The sequence below is a fragment of the Poecilia mexicana genome, unplaced genomic scaffold (assembly GCF_051168715.1).
Source record: "Poecilia mexicana isolate PSO_F unplaced genomic scaffold, ASM5116871v1 scaffold_22, whole genome shotgun sequence".
Lineage (NCBI taxonomy): Eukaryota > Metazoa > Chordata > Actinopteri > Cyprinodontiformes > Poeciliidae > Poecilia > Poecilia mexicana.
This window is the reverse complement of record NW_028263391.1, coordinates 16,452,704-16,476,843: the sequence shown is the minus strand read 5'-3', so window position 1 is coordinate 16,476,843 and position 24,140 is coordinate 16,452,704. Positions and strand designations below refer to the sequence as shown.

Genomic DNA, 24,140 nt, shown 5'->3' with positions numbered 1-24,140 from the left:
TCTTTCTGTTAAAATGACAGATAATGTCTGGACACGGACAGTGTAGAAAAAAAGACAGTTAAAAACAGTGTATACATATAGACATTTCTGTGCTGTGTTGGTAAAATCAGTCAAATCAGTCTGTGTTGTTTAGAGACGGATCATTTCATAGAGCTGTGTTCTTCTTGTCCAGTCTGTCCTTTGGGGACGCTGCCAGGTTGCGCTGCCGGGCGCTCTCGTCCTGATATCCCTGCCTCATCAGGCTCGATACATACTGGAACATCGTCTGAAAATGTAAAACACATTTTAAGCATGTCATGAAAAAGGTACTTAAATTGGAAAATTATTTAAAAAAAAAATTGTAGGTATACTAATGATTTCAGCAAATCATCTCTCATACAAAAAGCTTCTTTAGTTCTGATATCCGGGTTGGAAATATCAGGCTTATAAGTTGTAATCAGAAACAATCAGACTGCTGCTCTATCACCTACAGTCAACAATGAGTTTCAAAACATTACCAAAACAATTCACAAGTTGGTATTGTCAGTGTTAACATCAACAGGAAATCGAAGAGATGATAGTCTCATTAATAACTTATAGGTCTCATACTTCAAGTCCAGGCTTCAGTACCGAAGAAGCCTCTCAGATGAGTTTAAACATCTTTAAAATAAAAAAACCTGCCCTTTTTTAAAAAAAAAAAAAAAACTTTTTCTCATATCCTGGAACTCTGATAATTTACACCAATGCATGCTAATTTATCCTTACTGCTTGTGCACCTTTTGTCCTTCCACTAAACTTTTCTATTAACTTAATTTCTTTAATTTGTTTTGTCTCTTCCCTTCCTTGCGGAAGGTGTCTGTGAATGTCTGCTAGGCAACAGCAGTCCTCCCAAGGATCATATGGGACATAACACAATATTTCTGTATTAAAAAGCTTCTTTTTTTTATGAAATCCCATTGTGTAGCACTTTTCAGGAACTTCAAAGACACTTTACAAAGAAATAACATTTTAAACTAGTTTATTCTAATATTCAGAGACTGAATTCTGGGTTTGACTTTCCTCTAAGCCATAGTCATTAGTATTAGAAAAAAAAATCTCTGAACTTTGCTGGCTTTTTAAGGTCTGGTGGCATGGATTTAAAGATGTATTTATTTTTCTCCACAGGTTAACTGCACACAGTTTAAATATATTCATAGGTAGTCGTGACAATAGATTAAAAGCTCACAAAGGGCCGTAGATGCCGTTTGATAAAGAACTCTGCATATATAAAAATTTAGCCTTTGATCTTTTCCCAGAAATCTGCTTAGGAACAAAAGTAATCCTAAAATGGATTCACCTGCTGGGGAGTTATTTTTGAGATTATTCAAATCTTGCAGCAGCACAACACGAGGCTGCAAAACCATGCTCTATTATTTCTGCCATGATAAATTCCATCAGGTGCAGATTTTTATAATAATCTTAATCTTTAATTTGACATGCTGCACGCTGCATTGGGGAGATTTGTCTACAGCAGCAGTGTTGTGGCTGAAAGTGACGAGTCGGAATCAGCTGCTCTTTTTTTGCATCACCACCTAGATTCTGTTTCTTGAAGAGACACACAAAATAATAAAAAAATATATATATACTGTAATTTAAATTTAGATTAAAATGCATCAGAAAGTTAATCTCAAGCGTTTAATGATTTACTCTCCTGTAGATTAGCTTATTTGACCCTTGCTGAATCGACACTCCTTTTTTCTACTCTCCAGTGAGTAACCTCTTTAATGTGCATGAAAGCCCATTTGCACTGCCGATATAAAAAAAAAAAAGATCCCTGGAGTCCTAATAATGAAAATCTACTTGAAAATAATTACTTTGTATGTGAAAGTAATGAAAAATCCTGTGCTGGAGCCAATGGTCTGGCAGTTCAAAAGTACATGAAGCGCGCCATCAGTACTGTTAAAGTATTAAGACGTTAGATTTAACTCTGAAGTAATTAAGCAAATACGTTATTTATAACCCAGTATTATAAACATATATTTTAGCTAGAAAAAGTTATATTTTTAATTAAACTACCTTTTTTGATGGAGCACTGATTATTAAAACTAATCTAGTTTTGAGAGTAAATGTGATTTAAAATGTTTGAATTTTGTAAAATATTTATGAGATTCCGAGTTTCAACCTTTTGTGGTTCCATAAATTTTTCAGATTCACAGAAAAAGAAGAAGCTTTAATCGGTTGTAAGCAACTACGTATGATATTTTCAAGGGATTTTCAACATCAGAGAGAAGAAATAAGAAAAAAAGCAACGTAATCAAACCACTTGTTAGGCAGACAATAACACAAAAACCACAAAAAGTAAAGTCTATACCATTAATTTAATTATTTAGACTCAGTTATTTTGAAATTCCAAGACCTAATTGTTTGTGATTTGTTCGATACATTTCTTCGATTTACCTTCCAAGCCTCCTCCAACTCGGCGGTCCACCTCTCCTTTAGGATAGGCTGCACAGCACAGATAAACTCTGCGCCAACATACTGAAAAACACCATCCATGTTAGACTGATTCGTCTGCGGATGATAATTTTTTTTTTTTTTCTTTTTTCTTGTCACTTCTTTTGGTTGCTGCGATTGTCAGAGGGTCTTACGTTGTAGTATTTAGGTGGGGCGTTGTAGTGATAATGGCTTTTTCCCAGCTCCACAGCCAGAGCCTCCAGTCTCTCCGGCTGATCCAGTCTGGCCACGCTCTTCTCAATAAAGGACATCACTCTGAGAGATGGAGAGAGGGTTGGGAGATCTGGGTTCAGTTTCATTGATCCATTAACATCCTGCTACTACCAATATCAGTGTAGAAGGGATTAGCATTCTTACAAATTCGTAAAACAGGAGCTAGTAAAGTATTTGTGCTCATATTACTTGCACAATGCTTTTTTTAAATTATTGTTTCGTTTTTACACCTGCCATCAATCCAAAGTTCTTCCTCCTCCTCCTCACTCGGTGTCGGGGTCTTATCTCCCGATTTTCCAGCAGAAAGCTTCCCGCTGGGATGTGAAATACCTCTAATCTGTGCATGGATTGTTGAAATGCCACACTACCCTCTGCACCTTCAGGTCCTCACATTTTAATTGGCTATTTTTCCCTCGGCTCAGCCTCGCAGTGTTGGAGCGATGAGAACCATTCAGATTATAAAACCACTTGAGGAGTTTTGCACTTTCCTAGCCGTTCGTCTCTTTAATATGCGCAGCATTGTTTTGTTACCTCCAGTTTTATGTTTACATAAAGAAAAATAAGTGAGTGCAAGAAGAAAGCTTGAGATGTTTATTTTTTTATAGTTTTCAAAAGGCTGACTTTGGCTTCAAATTAATCAAACCAACGTCCTTGCTGAAGAAAATCATCCCCACAGCATGATACTCCCCTGGTCCAGGTAACGGTGTTAATTTGTTCTATAGAAAGTGTTTTTCGCATCAGTTTTTGGTCTTATCTGAACCAATCACCTTCTCCTTCATAGCTGCCATGCCTCCTGCATGACAAACAAAACTCTGACTTCCTTTGGCTTTCTTTAAAAACAATCGATTTCATCTTTGCACTTTTCCATTGTGACCAGACCTTTGAATAGATCAATCAATCAATCAAATTTTATTTGCATAGCACATTTCAAAGTGCTTTACATAATAAAAAAAAAAAAATCACATCAGCTGTGGATCTCTGCAGCTCCTCCAGAGTTACCTCGTTTCATCTCGATTGCATCAGGCTTCACGGAGCGACCGTGTTCCTTGATCTTCATTAAGCCGTTTGTTCCCCAACAAACCTCCGAGGCATTTACAGAACGACCGGATTTATTCTGGAACAAAATTACACACTTGTCTCCGTTTAGACTCCTGAGGGCAGTTGGGTTTTATTTAGAGACATCAGAATAAAAGCGGGCGCATACACAGATGCGTGCCACACTTTTCAAATTTTAAAAGCAACAATTTCACAGTTATGCACTACTTTTTCCCTCAAGGTGCTGCATAGACGCCTAGGGCCTTCTTACTTTAACAAACTAAACATAATCATCTTGCTCCAAAACAATTAAATCCACATGGACGAGCTTTAGTCTCATATACATGAGCACTGTTTACGTTTTTTGTTTCGGCTCATCTGGCTGCCATAAATTCCCTCAGAGGGATTTTGTACCCTAGTGACCACCATTCCTCAGAGTGCATGAAAATTCGCTTAGTGCCTTGGGAGGGGAAAACGTTACGCAAAGTAGCACCATCATATTTAAACTGAAGGTAACGAGTGGCAGGAACCAAATAAAATGAAGCAGTCGACTGTTTTAGTCTTTATCAACAACATTCAGAGATCTCTAAATGAGCCTCTGAGGTTGTGTTGTGCCTTCTTATTTATAGAAAGGGCGTACACTCAGCTACAAAGCCCCAAATACACACCTTCTCATAGTTAGGAGGAGGATTTTTATGAAGCAAGAGAAGGCAGCACATTTGTCTGTGGAGGCAGATGAAGCACATCAATTTTTCACTCCATTACAAATTAAAGATTTTTTTTTTTTAATATAACTACTGTAGATGTAGAGGTGAACCTCATCCCCTAGGATGTACCTTTATCAAACCTAAATATAGACATTAATTACATTCAATAATCCACAAACCACTTTCCTGCTGTCTGAGAAGGCAAAGTGCTGACACAGAACAAGTTTGAGTCATCAGTAAACAACTGCAGAACGTTTCGACCCATTCTGATTCACAATTTCTTATTTCTGCCGTTTGATCCCAGACATCGGTGATATGCAGGCTACCTCTTAATTTCTGCTTATTTCAAGATATTATGTGCCTTAACAGCAATTGGCAGTTTTTCCATTGAAGGCTGAGAAAAAATAAAAGTACAATTCAAAGCAAAAGTACAATAAATGGAGCCCTTAAATTAAAGTCTGCTGGACATAAAGACGGAAAGAATGGATTAGATTTTAATATTTACCAACAAACAGAAATGCAGATTTACATAAAACAGACTGAAACACATACTTGGCACTATGAGACAGATGCAACAGCATGTCAAAGCTCTTTGGCTTACAAAATAGTGCATAACTACGGAGGACCAAAACTGACATAATAAGAATAAAAGCATAGATATATATTTAGTTTTTCCTCATCCTTACACATGAGTTTCTATCAAGAAATGTATACATTTTCTTTTTCATTTCCTCTAAACACGCATTTTTGTCAAGAAAAGTAAATATTTTGTTTTGTTTTTCCTTATACCATCCCTCTTTCTTGTGTCATTGCCTCCTGTCCTTTTTTGTTTTTTTACTTTTCCAAAAATATATACATTTCTTGACAGAAACTCATGTGTAAGGACAAAGAAAAACTAAATATATATTTATGCTTTTTTTCTTATTATGTCAGTTTTGGTCCTCCATACATAACTGTGAAGTAGACAGGAAATGAATTAGTATTCCACACTTTAAATTAGACATCTTCAGGAGTCACTCATTTTGCAAAACGGAGTCCCTCTGGGTGTGGTTTAATCTTGGTATAAATCCAGCTGCTCTTTTACGGCCTTAGTGGTTTCATAGAGCAGATTAGAGAATAAACAAACTGCATCATAAAGACTAATTTTGAATGAAACTCTGAAATTTTTTTTTGTCATATTCTGCTCTAACTTGTTCCTTTATGCTGGAATTAAAACTGTGAGAAAATATTTTAGAAAATTCACTTCATGAATTTAGCCTTTTTTTTGTAAGACAAAATAGTTTTAACATTTGTGGCTGTCGGGGGACAAAATTAGAAAAGGCTATCGGGGTGCGAATACTTTTCGGGGTGTGAATAGACGTCCAAACGTCTCAACACGTTTGGGCGTCTGTTTTGAGACGCGTCGGCTGTAACTCACCGAAGGCCATGCGCTCTGAGCTCCCGGTTTGTCCTCAGCCTCTCCAGGTCCTGCACATCTCGGAACAGGAAGAAGACATCTTTGCACTCGGGATGCGTCTCAAACAACCTGTTACCAAGACAACAAGAGCAGTAGAAGCAGCCATCCGTAAGCCTCTGAGAGCCACTCGTGAGGCAGCCTGTCACATCCTTGGCCAAACCGAAACAAATGTCCCCCACGGGTCCCTCCCCCCCCACTTCCATCATGAAGATTAAAACCCTTCAGGATTAGTCACAGTGTGATCCTGTATTCACAATGCAGAGGGTAAACACACATTTGTTCTCATCATCGTTTTGATAAGTGGCTTCACTGTTCAGTCATTTTTCTTCCTCTGGTACTTTGAAAAGAGATCAGATTTAGCTTTTTTTTTTTTTTTCCCTTTTCGCAGATCTTGGTCTGAGTATTTATATCCCAACGGCCTTGCGCTCCGATTTTAACAACCAGCAGCTGCAATCAGTAGCAAGATTGCAAGTTTGTCAGCCAGATGATTCCTCGGTTTGCTGCCCATTGATCATCAGCTGTAGCCGTCTCTGGCTGTAGATCCTGAGATTTAGTTCAGCTGGAAGGTTATAGAGTTAAGGATACTGTTCGCCATGAGATACTTAATGAGCTTCCAGAGCAGCCTATAGGCGAGACATTTTATTAGCAGATAATTTTATGAAAAGCTTTAACCTGACAGTCTGCATTTACAAGAGCAAAATAAAATCCCAATTAAGATGAATGTAATACTGCCACAGCATGCATTGTCATTTAAAAAGTCTAATGATTTGAAGCAAACGATTAAAGTTAAAACAATTTCCAAAATGCCGACATGCGGAGAAATGTCCTCTCCTCTTGTCCTTTGACATGCAGCCTCCATACATTTAGACAGGATGAATGCCTGTTTTCTTCAGGCTGTTATCTCCATGCGCTTCATCCGACCTGCATTAAACCAACGTTCCGGCTCACTCTAATCTTGTTTTTTTTCCCCTCTTTAGCTGTTTATCATGATTTACATTTGGCCTTTCGGTGTGTAAATCTCATTTCCTTCAGCCTGAGCCTTACAGTTCGGTCATGACCACAAATTCCCATTACAATCCGTTTGTGTTTCACTCCTTTTGCTTCCATTTAAGAAAAAGGAGTGATGCGTGGATGTTGAAAACTTTGGATAGTTTTGTAGCCATTTTAGAAGAGCTGCATTTAACACTGCATTTACCTGTTGGGTGACAGATGAAAGCAATTGTTTGTATTTAAGGCCTCAGAATGAAGATGACTGAATGTGGAAAAGCTGAAGGAGTGTGAATACTTCTGCAAGGAACAGTCTCTTTTGATTCATAGAAATATGATTTATTGATAGTGATTACCACAATTTGACTTAGAAGACGTAAACTGAGGCAGCTACAGGCTAAATCTTATTAGATGCTTTCTATATTTTTTTCTATAAATTAATCTATTATTTCTTAAGCAAAGTTTTTAATAAATGTTGGCATCTAAGCATTGAAATATTTGAAGGCGACAGGTTCAGTCTTTGTTCCTTTTTTTTGACCCCAGTCATTCACTCAGTAGTGCTGTGAAGATAAAAGAAATAACTTTCTTTTTTCCATTTTCTGTCCCTGACCTTACTCCTGATATTAAAAGGTGGGGAAACTGACTGCTTCTCCTCTCAGCGCAGCGGCAGCGTGTAGAGCTCTTGTTATTTTCCACTATTGTTTGTTCCTCTCGTGGACAGGAGTGCGCACGCTCTCGCAACATACGCAGACAATGTTGCTCCCGCGAATAGCTCAAGTGGGATTTTAATTGGCTTCGCACAGAGGTTCCATTCGGTCCAATTATGCATTATTCACAACCAGTTTTGATCTGCTCTTTGCTCGTTTTGAATATGTGTAACAGAGGAACATTCTTTGGCAGGAAGAAAGATACCAAGTGTTTATTTGATCTCTGTTTGCAGCCGAGATCCGGTACGGTGACCCTGGTTTGGCTCTGAGCTTCATCTTTGTGAAAACCTGCAAATCCAAAGGTCTTTTTACACCACGGGGTTCACAGTTTTTCACTTTATCATTCTTTATTTGCATTATCTTTTTCTACAAACTCTCGGAGAGATGAAAATGTTTTCGTGGACGCTGGTTATCTTCATAAAATTGTTAGTTTTCCTGATGGCTAATGCCCTAATTAGCCAACACTACTGCAGACCAGAAGCTCTGTCATGTCAGGTAACGATGTTAGGATGTGAGAGATAAGAGAGGAGAACAAGCAGGAGGTTTCTGCTTCCAGCTCTCAGTGGAAAGCTGTGGGTCAGAGTATTAAGCAGGAGGAATGCACAGTTTGTGGCTTGTAACAGGCTAGGCTCCCATCAGAAAGCATTCCCAAAGATCCTAAGTAGACCTGAGAGGTCATGAGGTCAGCAACAAATAGAGATGCCTTAGAAAAGGTATTTTAACACCTGAAATTAGATGTAGTTTTAGATACTGGTGATATGGCTTCCTGCCCAGAGCGGCCTTCCAGTTGAGGGCAACCTGTTCGACCAAACATAATAAAAACTGGCAGCCTGAATTACTGTTTTGAATTTCTGCCACCCCTCTAGTCTAAGGGGGATACAAATCTCCATGTCGACTAGGTGGATAGGCAGTTGCTCAGACCAAAAGAATAACTCCCTCTTATATATACTATTTATTTGTTTCCAATAAATATACTATTGGAATATATTGTCTACTCTATATAAGAGCAGACAGCTACTCTTATATATATACTATTTATTTGTTTTCAATAACCAGACAGCACCAGGCTAGATTTTTTTAGATGCTTTCTATGTTTATATATATATACACACACACACACACACACACACACACACACACACACACCAGATTGCTGATGTATGATTTCTTAAGAATGTTTTAAATAATCTAAACATTGAAATCTATGAAGGTGACAGTTTCAGTCTCTTTTCAAACCGGTAATGTTGAGAAGATAAAGTAAATAACTTTCCTTTTACATCTTATGTAAAAGAAGAAAGAAAAAAAAAAGATCATTATTGGTGCATCCCTACTAAAATAGTGTAGGGATGCACCAATAAGAAAACTTGGGCCGCTGTGATACCCGATTTTATTATTTATGATGCTGTTATGGTCATCAATAACTGCTATTTCGTTCAGGCTTGCAGCCAATCTACTTGTTGGATCTCTGTTCATGGTTTAATTAGCAGTGTATTTCAAAAGTAAAATATGACATCATAGTATAATGTTTGTTTATGCCAAAGCCTGGGTAAGGAAGGCCGGCCCTGACAGTGTCAAACTCCAGCCCTCAAGGGCCGCTGTCCTGCAGTTTTTAGATTTGCCACAGGTACAAAACACTGGAATGAAATGGCTTAATTACCTCCTTCTTGTGTAGATCAGTTCTCCAGCGCCTTGCTAATGACCTAATTATTCTATTCAGGTGTGGTGCAGCAGAGGCACATCTAAAAGTTGTTCAGGACTGGAGTTTGACACCAGCACAGCATGACGATGAAGGAAAAAGTTTATTTTCTCTTCCTTTTTCTGTTGTGACCATTCTAGTAGAATTAAATACGTCATTTTATAAAATCATTGATACTTTTTTTGTTGTTGTTGTTTTAAACGTAAAAAAAATTCTACAGGAAATTTGATGTTTATGTTATTTATTATTATTATTTTAATAATTTTAAAACTAAAAACCCAACAAGAAAGATCCGAGATAGTGTGAAGACGTCTTACCTGACAAACATAATAATCCCAACTTTGGCAATATCGTCTCGAATAACTTTCCAGGAATCCTTGATCATCTGAACCTGCTCCTCGCTGAGATGCGCAGCAGCTGCGGCGGCTGCAGCCTCCTCTCTGTCCCTCTGTGAAAACTCCGTCTTTGTTGCCAGACTTGAAATCGCGCACCCCATTCTTCATCTAAAACAACGGAGATAATGGCGACTTTTTGTTATTATTCACGTTCCCAGATGATGGACATAGAACCGAGAGGTTAAACTGTTCAGCGAGGCATCTGGTTTTTGAGTGCGTGTCTTGAACTGTCTCCCCTCTTTTAGAAAAAAAACAAAAAACATCACTCATCAAGTCAGAAATTACAGTTGGGGGGGGGTGCTGGTTCTGGTTGTTGCTTTCACAATAAGATAAACGCCTAGCAAGTGAGCCCATAATTCAGAAAGAGCTTTTATTTTGCAGAATGGTGCTTCGTATTTCCGGTTTTAGCTAGGGCATTTACTGCTACATTTACACTGATTTTCAAACCAAGTATGATTTAATTCGGGGTGAACTGAACTGAGCCGCAAATATGGCCTCAGTATAATAACATAACAGAAGATTATCACGCAAACTACACCGACTGTTAAGGAAGTGGGTGTTCTTCTTTGATTCACCCAAGGATTGCAAATAGAGGCTTAAATAAGTAAACACTTTTATTTGAATAACTCTGAGCAATTTACAAAGGAATCTTGTGCATTTTGTTGCCATGAACCAACTTTTAGCACAATTCTGGCTGTATGTTTGACGACTATTCTCACTTAAGCGTCTGTAAATTGGATAGTTTATTGGGATACATCAATCTTTTTAAAATCTCCAAAGTGTATTTCATCCCACCGTTTTTGCTTTTGGTCGAAAGGTTGCATCTAAACACTTCATTTTGGATTTCTACCATAAAAAGGCGTAATACAAACATGACAAGCTGAACATGTAAAGACTTTTTCCTCTGCTGACAATGTTTCCCAACCCATCTGTCTACAGTTTGTAATTTACCAATCACTGGTCCTGGGAAATTGGATGGCATGATTTTTATTTATTTTTTTGGCATCCCTCATTTTCTTTACAGTATACCATAAATTCGGTGTAGCTAGAGTTCAGTGATACTGTGACCAGTAAACTAACCAGTGAAAAGCATCTGCAGCACTTCTTTCTTGGCATGAAACCTTGACGCTTCTCACTTTCGACCCAAGCCTAGCTCATTAGCTTTATTCCTCTGTTGTTGCCATAATTCTGCAAGTCTCCCTTGTTCTTAAAAATAAACACCAGAACACTTTTCTTTCCTTCCTCAGACATCTTATCACTCAAGATCTTCCCAGATAACCCCAGTCAACATCTGCCACCTCTCCTAGAAATTTCCGTACCTCGAAGGGTGTGTCACCAGGACCAGCTGCCTTTTCTCTGTCCATCTTCTTTAAAGCTTGCCCCACTTCATCATTAATCTCAGCTACTTTATGATCCACGACAGTCACCTCTGCTCTACATTCTTCTCATTCGTCAACTCTTCAAAGTACTCTTCCATCCCACACTTGGCACCTGTCAGTACATTTCCATCCCTTAATCACCGTGATCTGCTGCACATCCTTTCCATCTCCATCTCCCTGCCTCACCAACCTGGACAAGTCACTCTCTGTCCTTATCGTCCACAAGGAATCACTGGCTTGTAACTGCTTCTGGTTGCATTAGAAATAAGTGTCTATTAAAATAGAATAAAAAAAATAGGTTCTTGAATTGCTGATACAATTCTGTGGGTCAGCCCTACGCAGAAGATTCCATCTTTTATTGACAAAAAAAAAACACAGTATTGCAGCCTTAGCATTTCTGTTTTTATTGAAAATATGGGCAGCTGTACATAACCAAAAACAGGTTTCTGAGTATCTGGAATTTACACATGGTCAAAACTATCCCAATATACAGACATATAAATAACTTTCATGAAAATAAACATGTTGCTGATAAAAAAAAAAATTTATAAAGCTCCAGTGATGTGCACAACTGTTTTAACAAGCAGCTCAGGAAAACGTGGAAGCATATTTTGCTGTCCCTGTGCATCAAAGCACAACAAAGACTAAAATCTAACCGTCTTTGGTGTCTGAAGTAAGACTTTACTGGCAATCGAGCGCCATTAGCCGTCGCTCTCAGAAACTCTGCACTGATAGTTTGCAGAGTTAATATTAATGACTATAGCAGCCAACAGTAGGCAACATATCTTTTTTTTTTTTTGATACAGGAAACTATATATCCATTTATATGTTCACACAAAACTGTAACGTGTAAACAAACACAGTTAAAATGTGCATCTTACTGTTTTAAAGGTGGCATGCCCATACCATCCCTTTAATGTTACACTGGTGCTAAAATTATTGCACCTTGTCCCCTGTACAAGAAACCTCATGCACGGAGTTTTTGAGGGAGAAACATGCAGAGCAAACATAGAAAGCATCGTCTAACTCCCAGGTTTATGTTGAATATACACAGTGCACACTGTTTAGCTTGTACTTAAGCTCTGGAACTTCTCCCGTAAACTCCTCACAAGGTTGCTTTCCGAGGACTTCCCAGAAGTCAGTGACTTTGTGCTGTTGCGAACTTCCTGGAGGAGCCCATCCTCACCTTGGATTCTGTGGCACGGTAAACGAGTCCGCGAAGGTTCTTGAAGGTTCTGAACTTCGTGCAGAGGGACAGAGCCCAGCATGTGGTCTAAGGAGCTCCACCTGCACAGCAGGGAGCGCTTCTTTTGCTGAGGCCAGTCCTCTACCTGGAGACACTTCTTACAGCAGTCTGTCGGAGCTGCATGGAGGTCTGACGAGCTTCTGTACTTTACCCCATCTGGTCCTGTGCAGACGCAGTGTGTTCTTAGAGAGTGCGAGGTGTCCGTGTATTTTGAACGCAGCTCCTGGACGTGAGGCCAGTGGAAGGCCTCAGACTGAGGGCTGTGTGGGGCCGTGCCCTGGGAGCTTGCGGGAGAAGATAGTGTCTGGTCCGAATTTGGAGAAGAAACTTCACGAATGACTTCCTGTTCACAAACATTCATGGGCAACCTTAAGTTAGGCTTACCTGCATGAAAACAGAGACAAAAACACAAGGAGTTTACATCAGTTTTCTGTTTAAGAAACAACTAGGGGCAGATTCATGCAGAACTGTGAAAAAATTATAATCAATCATTCTTGAATTTTCTTTACATTTTGTCACCAAAGCCACTCTTTCCCATTTCACCTGAATGCCTCAGTTTGTTGGAGCATATCAGTAATTAAACATCATGAGGCACCCATAAGAAGTCTCATTTCCAGTTTGTAACATATAGGAGACACAGCAAACAAATGTTCAGATCAGACCAAAATTGCTCTATTTGGCCTACATGTGTGGTGGAAAAACTAACACCCTCAAGAGAAAATCCTGATGCAAAAACATGGAAGAGGTAGTTTCATGCTGTGGGAATGCTTTTTTCCCCCCACAGGGGCAATGAAAAAGGTGTTAGAAAAATGGATGTAGCAAAAGTACAAGTCAAATGTTCACCTTTCCCAAAAAGAACGTTGGTAAACATTCATTTAGAGCTACAATAGAATGGCTTAGATCACAGCAGATTCATGTGAAGGAATGGTCCAGTCAAAGTCCAGACTCAAATTCTATTGGGAATTTGTGGCAGGCCTTTAAAAAGAATGTCAACGACTTATCTTGACCCAGACAGATCTGAAATTATTTCACAAAGAAAAATGAACAGATAATTCAGTCCGGAACGATGTGAGAAGTGGTTCTGCAAAATTTAAATGCACGACACACTTTTCAGGTGTTTGCAAAACAATAAAGCTGTGATAAATATGTGATGACATTTGAAGTTTGTGGTTGTGATGTGAAAGAATGTGAGGAAGTTCAAGATGCACTCTAAAAGTGTTGATCGGCGATGTTCTGCTTACCAGTTTTTCTCAGCTTCTCCTGGTGGACAGCAGCTGCACTCCGGAGACCCTCCTGGTGTGCAGCCTGTCGGCTCCTCTGCCACACTACTGGCCGGTTGTTTTTAATGCGCTGGCTGTACTGACGAGCCAGCTGGAACACCTTGTTTCTCATCTTCCCCATGTCGTGCAGGATCTGGTCTTCGTCTATGGTGGTTTGGAAGCTGATGCTCTTGGGTAAATGGCTGGGGTGGCAGTTGTCGTTCTCTTGAAATGCTGGGGATAAACACGGCTCTGAGAGCTGAGCAGAACCCTGCTCCGCTGTGGAGGAACCGGCCGTAGGCGAAGACACGGAGCAAGAGTCTGCAGCAGAGCACATTTCAGGCTCTTCTTCTATCACTGGTGGTTGATTACCGTTTTTGACCTCCATAGTATCCAAGCTGATCTCAACTCTTTGGGTGTCAACTTTCTCATCTGCCTCCTGCTTCACTTCCTGAATCTCCTCCTCAGTTTCCATAACTTCCCAAACCTTCAGCATTTCAGACGAAGGCTTGAACTCTTCCTCTGCAGTAAATGCTTCCGTGACGCTATTAGACCGAAACTTGACCTCAGCTGAGCTTTGAGGTTCACTCGTCTTACCCTTTTCTAACCCAGGAAGGTCGAACACGGACCAAGAAGTGGGTCTGTTTCTACAGAGCCCTTTCCTATAGGCTGGACCGGCCTTCTCCTTTGGAACGTCATTCAGCTGTCGGCTCAGCTGTCTCACCAGGCCGTCGGGGATGAAGGACAAACTCTCCCTGCGCTTGAGGCTGAAGTTAGCGTCTTGGTGCTCAGCATGCTCATAGTATTGCCTGATTTTATGGATGAGAATTTGATCCTTTTTGGAGAGAGTGGACCTGCGTTCTCCTTCACTCGGTCCAGGCTCAGAACCCGACAGGTCGGCCTTTGAGGAGGTGTGTGGTTCTGGTGAAGAGCTGTCCGACATTTTCTCCATCCGTTTCTCCACGTCCATACAGGCCGAGAGGCTTTGAAAGGGGTCTTTATCTAAACTCAAGTCCTCAGAAACCAGACTGCTCCGTCGTGACAAACTGCTGATGAATTGCTCAGCGGTCAATTGGTCCAACACGGAGGAAGGCAAACTGCTCTTATTATCTGAAAGCACCTCCTCTTCCTCCTCAGAGAGGTCACCATTCGTTAGTACACTCATCTCCTCCACCTGTAGACCAGAAGAGTCGCTCTCTCCCTCCTCTTCTTCTCCTGCTGTTTCCCTGGAAGTATCCAAGGATTCTGGGGTCTCAGTTTGTTGCTCGGAGGAAAACATGGTGGACTCGTGGCAGTGGGAGTTCTCCACCTCCAGCTGGTTGATTGGTTCTGCTTGTGGGACACGGTCTAGACGACACGGCTCCTGTGCATAAAAAAATAACAGTATTATCTAACGGAAAAATGCACATTTTAATGACAAGCACTGTTCATTCCTCATTAACTCAATAATTCATTTTAAAATCGGTTTAATTAATAGCATCCACATCTTTGCTGCATTTATATTATAGTATTAGACTTCCAGTTTTGTTTTTTTTTTTAATCCAATTACCTTTTTGTCATAATATAATCACAGACTTTAGTGCAGGGAATACAAAGAAGAACATGACTGATGCTTTTTCTAACAAATAAAAATATATGAACATTGTGTCATGCATTTGCTTTCAGCCCCCTTTACCGATACCTTAAAATAAAATTAAGCACAATCAAATGCCTCCTGAAGGTCCAGTAGAAAGGCATTCTAAAAAATACTTGCAGCTGCAACTGCAGTGAAAGGGAATTTTGTGAAGCATTGCTTCAGCATGGCTGACTATACATTCACACTTCTTATCAAAAAATGTTTGAAACTTTCTGTTATGTTGCTTCTACTTCATTTATTCGCTTCTTTATTTTGGTCTATAACATAAAATCTCGCTAAAATACATTTGCGGTTGTAAAGAAACGAAACATTAACATATTCAAGGTGTATGAATACTTTTACAAGGCACTGATTGTCTGTGGGTAAGATTTACAATTAAAAACTTGCATTGGCTCTGGACAGTTTAAATAATCCTTGACTAGTTAGGCTGAGCCTCATCCGGTCTTCAGCCTGCTGATGTTACCCTAGGCTGCTGCTATTCTAATGCTGTGTCCAGGTGTTGCCTGCTCATCTGGAGTGCCTGCAAATTGCAAATTGCAAAAATAAATAAAAAAAGAAAGCGCAGCTCGGAGCTGTTTGCCATAGATAAGCTTCACTCAGCTCAGATGCAGAAGCTGCAGAAGTGGGGGTGGGGGGGCCGCTTCCCATGTGGTGCTTTAATTTCCAGCACAATAAATCTACAGCATGTAGAGATGATTCAACTGTGCTCACGGCAAAGGGCATCTATTTGGTAGGAATTCAGTTTTTAAATCTAATGTAACATTGAATCAACCAGCATGTATGCAAAGAAATAATGAAAATAGAGAAAGAGTTTGAAAACGGGCCCCAGCAACAACTTTGGGGTGGGGGGAAGAGAGTTGAGGGGGGATTGTTTAGTAGAGTGAATATGTATCACATGTGGCCTCAGATGTGTGTGTGGCAATGAGGTTAAAAGGATGCAGGCATAAATGTGATATTGGGCTTTTGTGAGCACCTGAGCGCTGAGAGTTTGTTTCACAGACACATTGTCGGTGTTTTCCTCCCCTGTGCAGGTTTCAGCCTCCTCTATCAGTGCGGCTTTTAGTTCAGCAGCTTCCTCATTCTGATCATCCTGAAAGGGAACAAAGCACAGCATTATGCCAAAAGTCTTTTTAGTCAACGTCAGCAAGTTTGCAAGCTTTATAACTCCATCTAAGATCTCAAGGAGTGAATGCCAAACAATTTCCTACAAATACAGCCGTAATTGGTCCAAAAGTTCGAAGAGGAAAATTAAAGTTAGGCTTGATCATCTTGGGCTGAATCAATGTATACAAGCAAAAATGTACAGATCTCATTTTGCAGATTGCTTTTGATAGAATATGAAACTGATTTCTAAATATTAATAGTACATAAACAATATCATAAAATTGCAAAATCTAAAACAAAAGGAAAGTCTCATTTAGACAATGTTTATTCATTCCTATTCAGAATCAATACAACTAGCAATTAATCTAAAAAAAGAAAAATCAGAGGGAAAATATTCATTGATATGATTATCAAAGAGAAAGCTCCCCTACTATTCTAATTATGTTTAATCAGATGGCTACATTAACCTTTGAAGTCAAACAACATTTAGCAGAGCACATTAAGATATTCGTTGTCATGCAAATGCAAACATGGTCTTAACAACATAAGTCATGCACCCATAAATAGTTATTAAACACAGCAGCAACAACTCAGATGAGATACACATGCAGTACAAATCAGAAAAGGAAATTAGATGCAAACTCGGATGATTTTAACTCCGAAAGAACAAAAGCAAAAACATGCATGATGTTTTTCTGAACACCCCTCATCTACACTGAAGCATTCAGAACGGACAATGTGAGTATTGAGTCAATTTGGATTATAGGGAAGAAAAGAAAAGAGGGATGGAGAACGAGAGCCAGTGTGGGAGACAAGAGTGGTGCGTTAGTTTTGGTGAGCCGTTGGGACGGAATGGAAAGCGGGAAACCCGTGGGTGGCAGAAACCCTCACCGTTGTGAAGTGAGTAGAAAGCAAAGCCCTGGCTCTATAGTGCCAGCAGGAGATGGCTGCCAGCACCGAGCTGGCAAAGTCGGCTACCTGGTCGTCTCCCATCAGCACATCGTCCTTGCAACTCTCCCCTTCCTCCTCCTCCTCTATTGCCTTCTCCTGCTCCAGCCCCACCTCTCTTTCTCTGGGTGAAGAGTCACTGTCAGCTGCATTTAGCTGCTCCAGAGAGTTGCTCAGATCCTCCACACACGGCCTCTCACCCCGGGGCTCGCCTAGACAGGAGGTCAGTGTGCTGACACTAGCAGCTGGCTGCAGGGAGCTCCTATCCCCCAGCAGTGTGCCTTCACTGTCTGCATGCTGTAGCGTGAAGTCATAGACATGTGGTTTGTTATTGCAAGGCTTGTGATAAAGCCATCTTATGACTGCAAGGCTGTAAAAAGCAAGATGTGCTGTATCAGCAGCGGGTGTGATGCTGTGTGATTTCTGCAGGCTAAGAAAAGAAAGTGTGCTCTGGAAGGATTGGATTTTTCATTTGCAGTTAAGAACATTTTTCCAGCAACGAAACTATTTCAGCTAAAATTCCATATTTGTGATGTAAAAAAAAAAAAAAAAAAAAAATCAGATTATTATAAGTAACTTACATGTTTAACATGACAAACTCAACTGACAACACACAAAACTGAAGAAAATGTGATTTTAAAAAGCAGCAATAAACTTGTTGCTTAAATATGCACAGCTTTGTTTCCTGCACCATTTTGATGCAGTTCAAAATTGTTATCCAGTAAACATCAATTACAGCGAATCTGATTAACCTAAAATGAAATTCTGTTGCCCTGGCAGGATTTTTCCATACATTTGCATCCTTTAGAGATGGAAACAAAGTCTGTGGATAGATTGCAGATGGATTACATTTCATCTCCCATCAGGATTAAGTAAAAGAAAAACCCACAGTATCTTTACATTATGGATGATCTCAATAAATTGTTGAAAAGAAAAGATGGAAACCGGCCAGGGAGGCAAACAAGAGGCAGGAAGCAGCGCTGATGGAGCCGCAGGACTGTTTGGCTGTACAGATAATAAACAAGGGTTCCCCAGAGCTTGATGCTGTTTCACTGCAAGTGAAACATTCTCCTGCAAGGTTTCAAAAGATTTTAGTGAGATCTGGAAGCTTTCTGTGGTCCAGGTAGAAGACAATTTTAATATTTGTGTTAAATTTACAGTGTGGTTGTTGGGATCTCCAGTCTTACTGAGCTGTTTCAGTTTCATCTAATTTAGAGAAACAAATTGTTGATCACCATCTTCACTCTGCACTGGTGTACATTGATTGCTGTGGATGTTTATGCATCCTTCTCCAGACTCAGACCTTTTAAATAAGATGCTTTGGAGCAGACTTGCCTTAAGAATGTGAATATAACTAATGTCACTCTTGGACAGATCTTTTTTTTTTTTTTTTGTCAATTTATCTGACTTGCTATAGGTAGAAGACTGATGAAGACTGAATGGTAAACCTGAATTAAAAGTGCTTCAACTTGGTGCTACTTTGCAGTTGTGCATACTTCTGCAGCAAGATTAGTGCATCCTTTTAATATTTTTCTAAGAATTGTCTCCCTCTTTACAGGTGTTTCAATTAATTACTATAGGATACATGTGAGATTGAAAGTAGAACAAGTTTTGAAACAAAACTTTTTCTAGGTTTCATTTGTTTATATTTCAAAAAGCCTTGTTCACTTTTTATATCAACTGTAGGAGTTAAGGTTGAGTGCATTGAGTGCAAGTGCATTGTTACTTATTGAAATAGTTTTCCAAGACTTACTTAAAAAAATCCAGTTGTTTGGATTACCTTAACTTACCTTCAAAACAGCTGCAGAGTGAACAAAGGTTGAGGCGAAGCCACCGAGAGAGAAAACAAACAAGAATGTCAATAACAGTCAGATATCATGTTCAGTAACATCCTGAATTTCAAATGCATTTAGGGGTAAGGAGACAATCTCTGCTTCCACATCCAGGCAGCTGTTAGTCTGCCTCAGACTCAAGGGAGATCCTGTGATTAGGTAAATGCCAATAAGTAGCATCTTGCTCTCCAAGGCTTTAACTGGACATGATGCAATTTGTCAGGAAGTGATGAACCACTCCCTTACTCAGATGAGAAGGTTTGACATGAAAGTGGCTTGTTCATTACATCGTCTGGAGAAATTGAGCGAGAGAGAGAGGGAGAGACCGGGTAACAGGAATACAGATGTTCTCTGCTCTAATGACCAATCAATGAAACAGGAAGACACAGATCTGACGGGCGGGGCCCAGATAGAGTACCGAACAGAGCTTTGGAGTGACAAAAGGCCTCGACCGAAGCAGCATATAATTAACTTCATTATGGGTGAGGTGGAGTGGGAGTGAGTGTGCGTGCCCATTGAACTGTTGTCCAGGTGTCTTTGAAGGAGAACAAAGCAGAAGTTCAATGGAGACGTGAACAGCAGCTCTTATCCAACAAAATGACCTTGGTGGCAGAGAGCTGATGTATAACTGGACTGCAGCCACAACGCAATTCAAACTAAAGCAGTGTTTGTGAATATGGCTGCCAAAATCCTAGTGAACGTTTACAGAAATGAAAGAAAAACACAAAAATGTACCCACCGTTGGTGCTCTTTATGATTTCTTTAACTGGTTCTGAAAGAATAAATAAATGCATTTGCACATAAAAAAAAAAGTTTCCATATTATCATTGCACAGTTATTTTTTCTGTGTGATGTACTGGATAGACAGCGGACATAAATATACCAGATCTTCTCCTCCCATTCCGTACTCCGAGATGGAAGCTGTCACTCTGGAAGCACTCTGCTTTCATCCTCCTCTCCGGACTACGCTGACACTTCCCAGAATCTGAGAAACGGAAGGAGACATCATTACACTCATAGCTGCAATTACAAAAAGCAATTTTCTCCACATGGATGAGCTGGTTATAAGCCAAGACATCTTGGAAAATTAATAAGCATTCCATATTCTTCACAGAACATGAGCAGCCACTCTCTTTTTTATTGGCTGTATCTGTGGTTGCTGTGGCAACGGTTAAACGATCCCTGACTTAAGCAGAGATGCTCCATTAGCAACACTTACAGTTGCAGTTGTCCACACTGGCGTCTTTTGCCTTCAAAGACAGAAGGGACAAGTTAAAGACTCTTCTGACGTCGCTGGGAAAGAAATGTGTGGAAGGACGACGTTTACCTTCTGTGGCAAGATGGTGTTGTGATTCTCCAGAATGAGCCTCTTAATGTGATGAGCCCACAGACGTTTCTCTTCCACAGACTTTGCCTGAAGACACGGATGGGAATCCCACATTAGAAAATAATTATCTTTCACACAACCGAGACCCATTCGACAAACCTGCTGTTAATACAATCACTCATTGCAGCACAAAATCTTATTCTCTTTTATAATGCGTTTACAAGGTTGGTGCTTAGTTATTTGATTTGGCTGATGAAATAATATTTAAGCACATAACTGTTATATTAAAGTTCTACTTATGTGGTCCCACAGCATAACAGATATTCTACCATACTTCACAGTGGTCATAAAGTGCTTTTCAGCATACTGTCAGTTTCCAGAACCTCCATTGTTACAGCAGAGGGTTGCCAGAGTTTAGCAAACTCCACATTTACGATCCTTTTCGTTGAGCGTTGGACATTTCATTTTGCAGTCAGTTTTAAATGATGGAGATTAAAAGAAAAAGAACATTTCTCAAGGTGTTTTTCTTTCTACTTCAGAAATATAAAAGTGAAACAACACAGTACCAGAACTCACTTCATATTCTGCAGTGTATTAAAGGGCAATTTTACTGTCAAGCATGTGGACAAATTTTGATCTTTTATTGCTACGATGATCTCAAGTATGACAAATGCTAGATTAAATACATATCTTCTGTCATAATTTGTGATCAGTGAAGCCTTCATTATACAAAATCCCCCACAGCTGAAACCCCCCCCCCGCCCCCCCCAGGAATTTAAATAATTTGTTCAGCATCTAAACTAAATTTAGTTCAGCAGCCTTTGGTTCAATCAATAATACGTTTATTTACAGATATTCTGATACTTATCATTGAGAAAAATCAAAAAACAAAGCCTGAAAACTCAAGGTTTTCGTTTACACATTTCATATTCATCCAGTCATTAAAATTTTTATAATACAATTTCATACTTTTCAAGACAGCGTATGAACTCCACATACACAGATAGCATCAAATGGTTGTTATGGAGACTATGCTTGCTCAAATTTTATTGCAACTGTAACAAAAGATTAATTAACATTAAGGTCGTTTTTGGTAGAAGAACCATTGTACCATCTGAAATGTTGTCTTGGGTACACTTGTAAAGCATTCAACCAAATACAAATTTAATTTAATTGCAAACAGAAAAAGTAAAAAGCGCTTTAGTTGGTTGCTTTAGTGACTGCAACACGTTATCCATCTCTACAGATCTGTGCAGCTGGCGATCGTTTCTAACTTGATCTGAAAAAGCTCCAAAGAGTTTTTCTTGTTTTTGGAGAAATCAAGGATGTTAAAGACTTCAAGTGTCCCTTAAATATCCAACACTATCAGCATTGCATGGGCTCTCAGTTTTCAAACTCTGTATTAGGTCTCATTATTCTGTTGCAAATTAAGTTGTCTGAGGAAGGCAAATTATACATTGGAACATGTTTATAGATGATGCTGCCACTGTGAAGTGGAAAAACAGCTTCTTTTTTTTTTTTTTTTTTACCCCGCCCTACTGGGGGCACAGCAGTAGTTATATTTCATGAACTTCATGGTTATGCACTATTTTGTGTTGATTTATTTCAGAAAGTTCCATTAAAAAAAAAAACAAAGCAATAACTACATTTTGTAGAGTTATCCTGACAAAATGTGAAAAGTTTCAGGAGGTATGAATACTTTTTCAAGGCTACAATTCCAGATGAGCAGAATGTATTATTCTATAAATGTCACGAATCATTAGAAATGATAAATATTGCATACCGGCATTAAAAAACAACAACAACAATCTTCCACATTTCACAGTTTATAAAGAAATGGACTAAATGTTTGCTGCAGTTACCTGAACTGTATGGGGTTGCTTAGGACGCTTGAAATGGATCACACTGAAGAGGAGGGGATCCTTGGCGCTGTCGAGCAGCATCAGGGTGGAACACTGTGACAAGAAATTATATTCGTTTGGTTTGTATCAATTCTATTCACGCGTTTTCTCACTTATCACGTTAAAAATTCATCAGAAGTCGTACCGAGATGTGGATCTTGTAGACGTAATGTTCCCCTCTTTTCTTGGTAATGAGGAGCATCTTTTCGAACAAGAAGAGCGTCCGGGTGTTCTTCGCCCTCAGAACAGGAAAGGTGCCCTCTAGCACCAGCTCCCCGCAGGTGGTCAGGTCGGCACCCTTCCAGTTGATCAGCAGGGATTGTATCTCCTAATGTGAGAAAACAAAACTTTACATGAAGAAAATCCTAGCCAAGCAAGAAAGACATTATATGCAATTTTCATGTCTGCCACATGTAAAGCTAAAGCACCACTTGTGCAAAAAAATTATATATATTAAAATGCATAAAAAAATAAGCAAAATCTCAGACTTTCCCTTTTGTTGCATTTGAGCTTCACTGGATTTTCTAACCTGCACTCTGACGGCGTGCTCATGTTTCCTCTTCATGTCGTTAATGTACCAGGCCACTCCGGTCATGGTGTCGATCGCCTCTTTAATAACCCCATAGCCTTCTTCATCTGGGTCATAGTGCTTGGCAATTTCCTTTAAGGGAAGTCAAAGTTATTACAACCTCAGAGAATGTCCTAAACAATTAGTGTTGAGATCTTCATTTTACTTTTTTACTTTTCGTTTGAGCAAATGGCTATTTCACACTTTTGCATAAAGTGGTTTAAAAGAAAACTGTTCTAATCCTGATGCACAAATATAAAATAAAAAAGAAAATCAGTGAGGAAGTGTTTTACCTGCAGAAGTAGGTGATACTTCAGGATTCTCTGAACTGGCTTCAGAAGGTAAGAACCCAAAGGGAGAGAGCGTTTCAGAGTGGCCTGCCGATCCCTGAAGAACTTTGCTAAAGTTTTATTCCTCATGCATTCAGTCAATGTTGCTACTGAGCTGCAAACACCAAGGAATAGCACTCAATCTCATTGAAGAATGAAAGAAAAATACTTTTTCAAAAGCTGAGGATACTTACTTGGGGTAATTGTTGCAATATTTGGTGTAGATTTCAAAATATTCACTCTGGAGGAAACACAAATCAGGCATAAATGTATTTTGTTGAGGAATTTAATATAATTTTTTAGTTGTGAGAAGGTTTTCCTCACCTTATTAACAAAGCAGTGAGCAATAGCCACAGGGTCGTTCTCACACATGTCCAAACATTGCAGCAGTTCACTGAAATACATCAGTTAAAAAAATGTAAAGCTTAGAACTCAAGCAGGAACACCAGAACAGTAATATTTTATATCAATATTTTGGGTTGACTTAAGTTTAAATGTAAGATACTGTCCCAGAATTACTACCGTAAAATAAATAAAAACGATAAAAAACTAAGGTAAAAACAAAGAAAAAATTTTGACAAGTTTGGATGAGGCAAAGTATAAGAATAAAACCCATCTTAAATATTCCCTCTGTTCCTGTCTCTGCCCTTCAGGTCCAAAGTCATTTGCTGCCACTTTATAGCACTATAAACATTTCACCTTCCTTTTATTAAGTCAACATGGCTCATCCCCCATCAAATCTTTCTTGTTTTAAAAAAACTCAGAGCACTAACTTTTCACAATACGTTGTAATCATGTTATATGCAAAGAAATACCCAGCAAAATGTGCATTGGTGAATGTGATGATATTATACCATACAATTAGGGAAATAGCCAGCAGGTGGCAGTATATGCTTTTCAGAGAGCTGCAGATGCACTTGTTTGCACTGGCATTTACAATAAG

General features: G+C 39.4%; 2 protein-coding genes across 2 annotated transcripts in view; both read right to left on the bottom strand.

The window, feature by feature from the left end:
- Positions 1-41: 41 nt before the first annotated feature.
- Positions 42-10,083, bottom strand: xgb (x globin). The gene is made up of 5 exons (XM_014980390.2): positions 9,591-10,083; positions 5,845-5,952; positions 2,607-2,727; positions 2,416-2,496; positions 42-265 (listed from the first exon to the last, which is right to left on the bottom strand). Exons 1-5 carry the CDS (start codon positions 9,767-9,769, stop codon positions 146-148), a joined length of 609 nt encoding a protein of 202 aa, XP_014835876.2. The 5' UTR covers positions 9,770-10,083; the 3' UTR covers positions 42-145.
- Positions 10,084-11,427: 1,344 nt separating this feature from the next.
- LOC106913930 (pleckstrin homology domain-containing family G member 3) overlaps positions 11,428-24,140 on the bottom strand; it is a 37,596-nt gene continuing 24,883 nt past the window's right edge. Inside the window, exons 5-19 of the mRNA XM_014980383.2 lie at positions 23,522-23,591; positions 23,392-23,438; positions 23,162-23,312; positions 22,830-22,961; positions 22,446-22,628; positions 22,262-22,354; positions 20,400-20,486; positions 20,292-20,322; positions 19,956-20,057; positions 19,812-19,844; positions 19,031-19,041; positions 17,184-17,537; positions 16,162-16,278; positions 13,535-14,915; positions 11,428-12,677 (exon numbers count right to left, since the gene is read on the bottom strand). Of these exons, the coding sequence (XP_014835869.2) occupies positions 12,112-12,677; positions 13,535-14,915; positions 16,162-16,278; positions 17,184-17,537; positions 19,031-19,041; positions 19,812-19,844; positions 19,956-20,057; positions 20,292-20,322; positions 20,400-20,486; positions 22,262-22,354; positions 22,446-22,628; positions 22,830-22,961; positions 23,162-23,312; positions 23,392-23,438; positions 23,522-23,591 (3,358 nt within the window). The 3' untranslated portion in view covers positions 11,428-12,111. The remainder of the gene's footprint in view (positions 12,678-13,534; positions 14,916-16,161; positions 16,279-17,183; positions 17,538-19,030; positions 19,042-19,811; positions 19,845-19,955; positions 20,058-20,291; positions 20,323-20,399; positions 20,487-22,261; positions 22,355-22,445; positions 22,629-22,829; positions 22,962-23,161; positions 23,313-23,391; positions 23,439-23,521; positions 23,592-24,140) is intronic.

Bases quoted from the DNA above. Each gene is read 5' to 3' on its own strand.
- xgb (XM_014980390.2), bottom strand. From the start codon at position 9,769: ATGGGGTGCGCGATTTCAAGTCTGGCAACAAAGACGGAGTTTTCACAG. The intron at 5,953-9,590 runs GTAAGACGTCTT...TCTTGGTAACAG, and splicing joins GGGATTATTATGTTTGTCAG to GTTGTTTGAGACGCATCCCG. The intron at 2,497-2,606 runs GTAAGACCCTCT...GGTGTTTTTCAG, and splicing joins CCCCACCTAAATACTACAAC to TATGTTGGCGCAGAGTTTAT.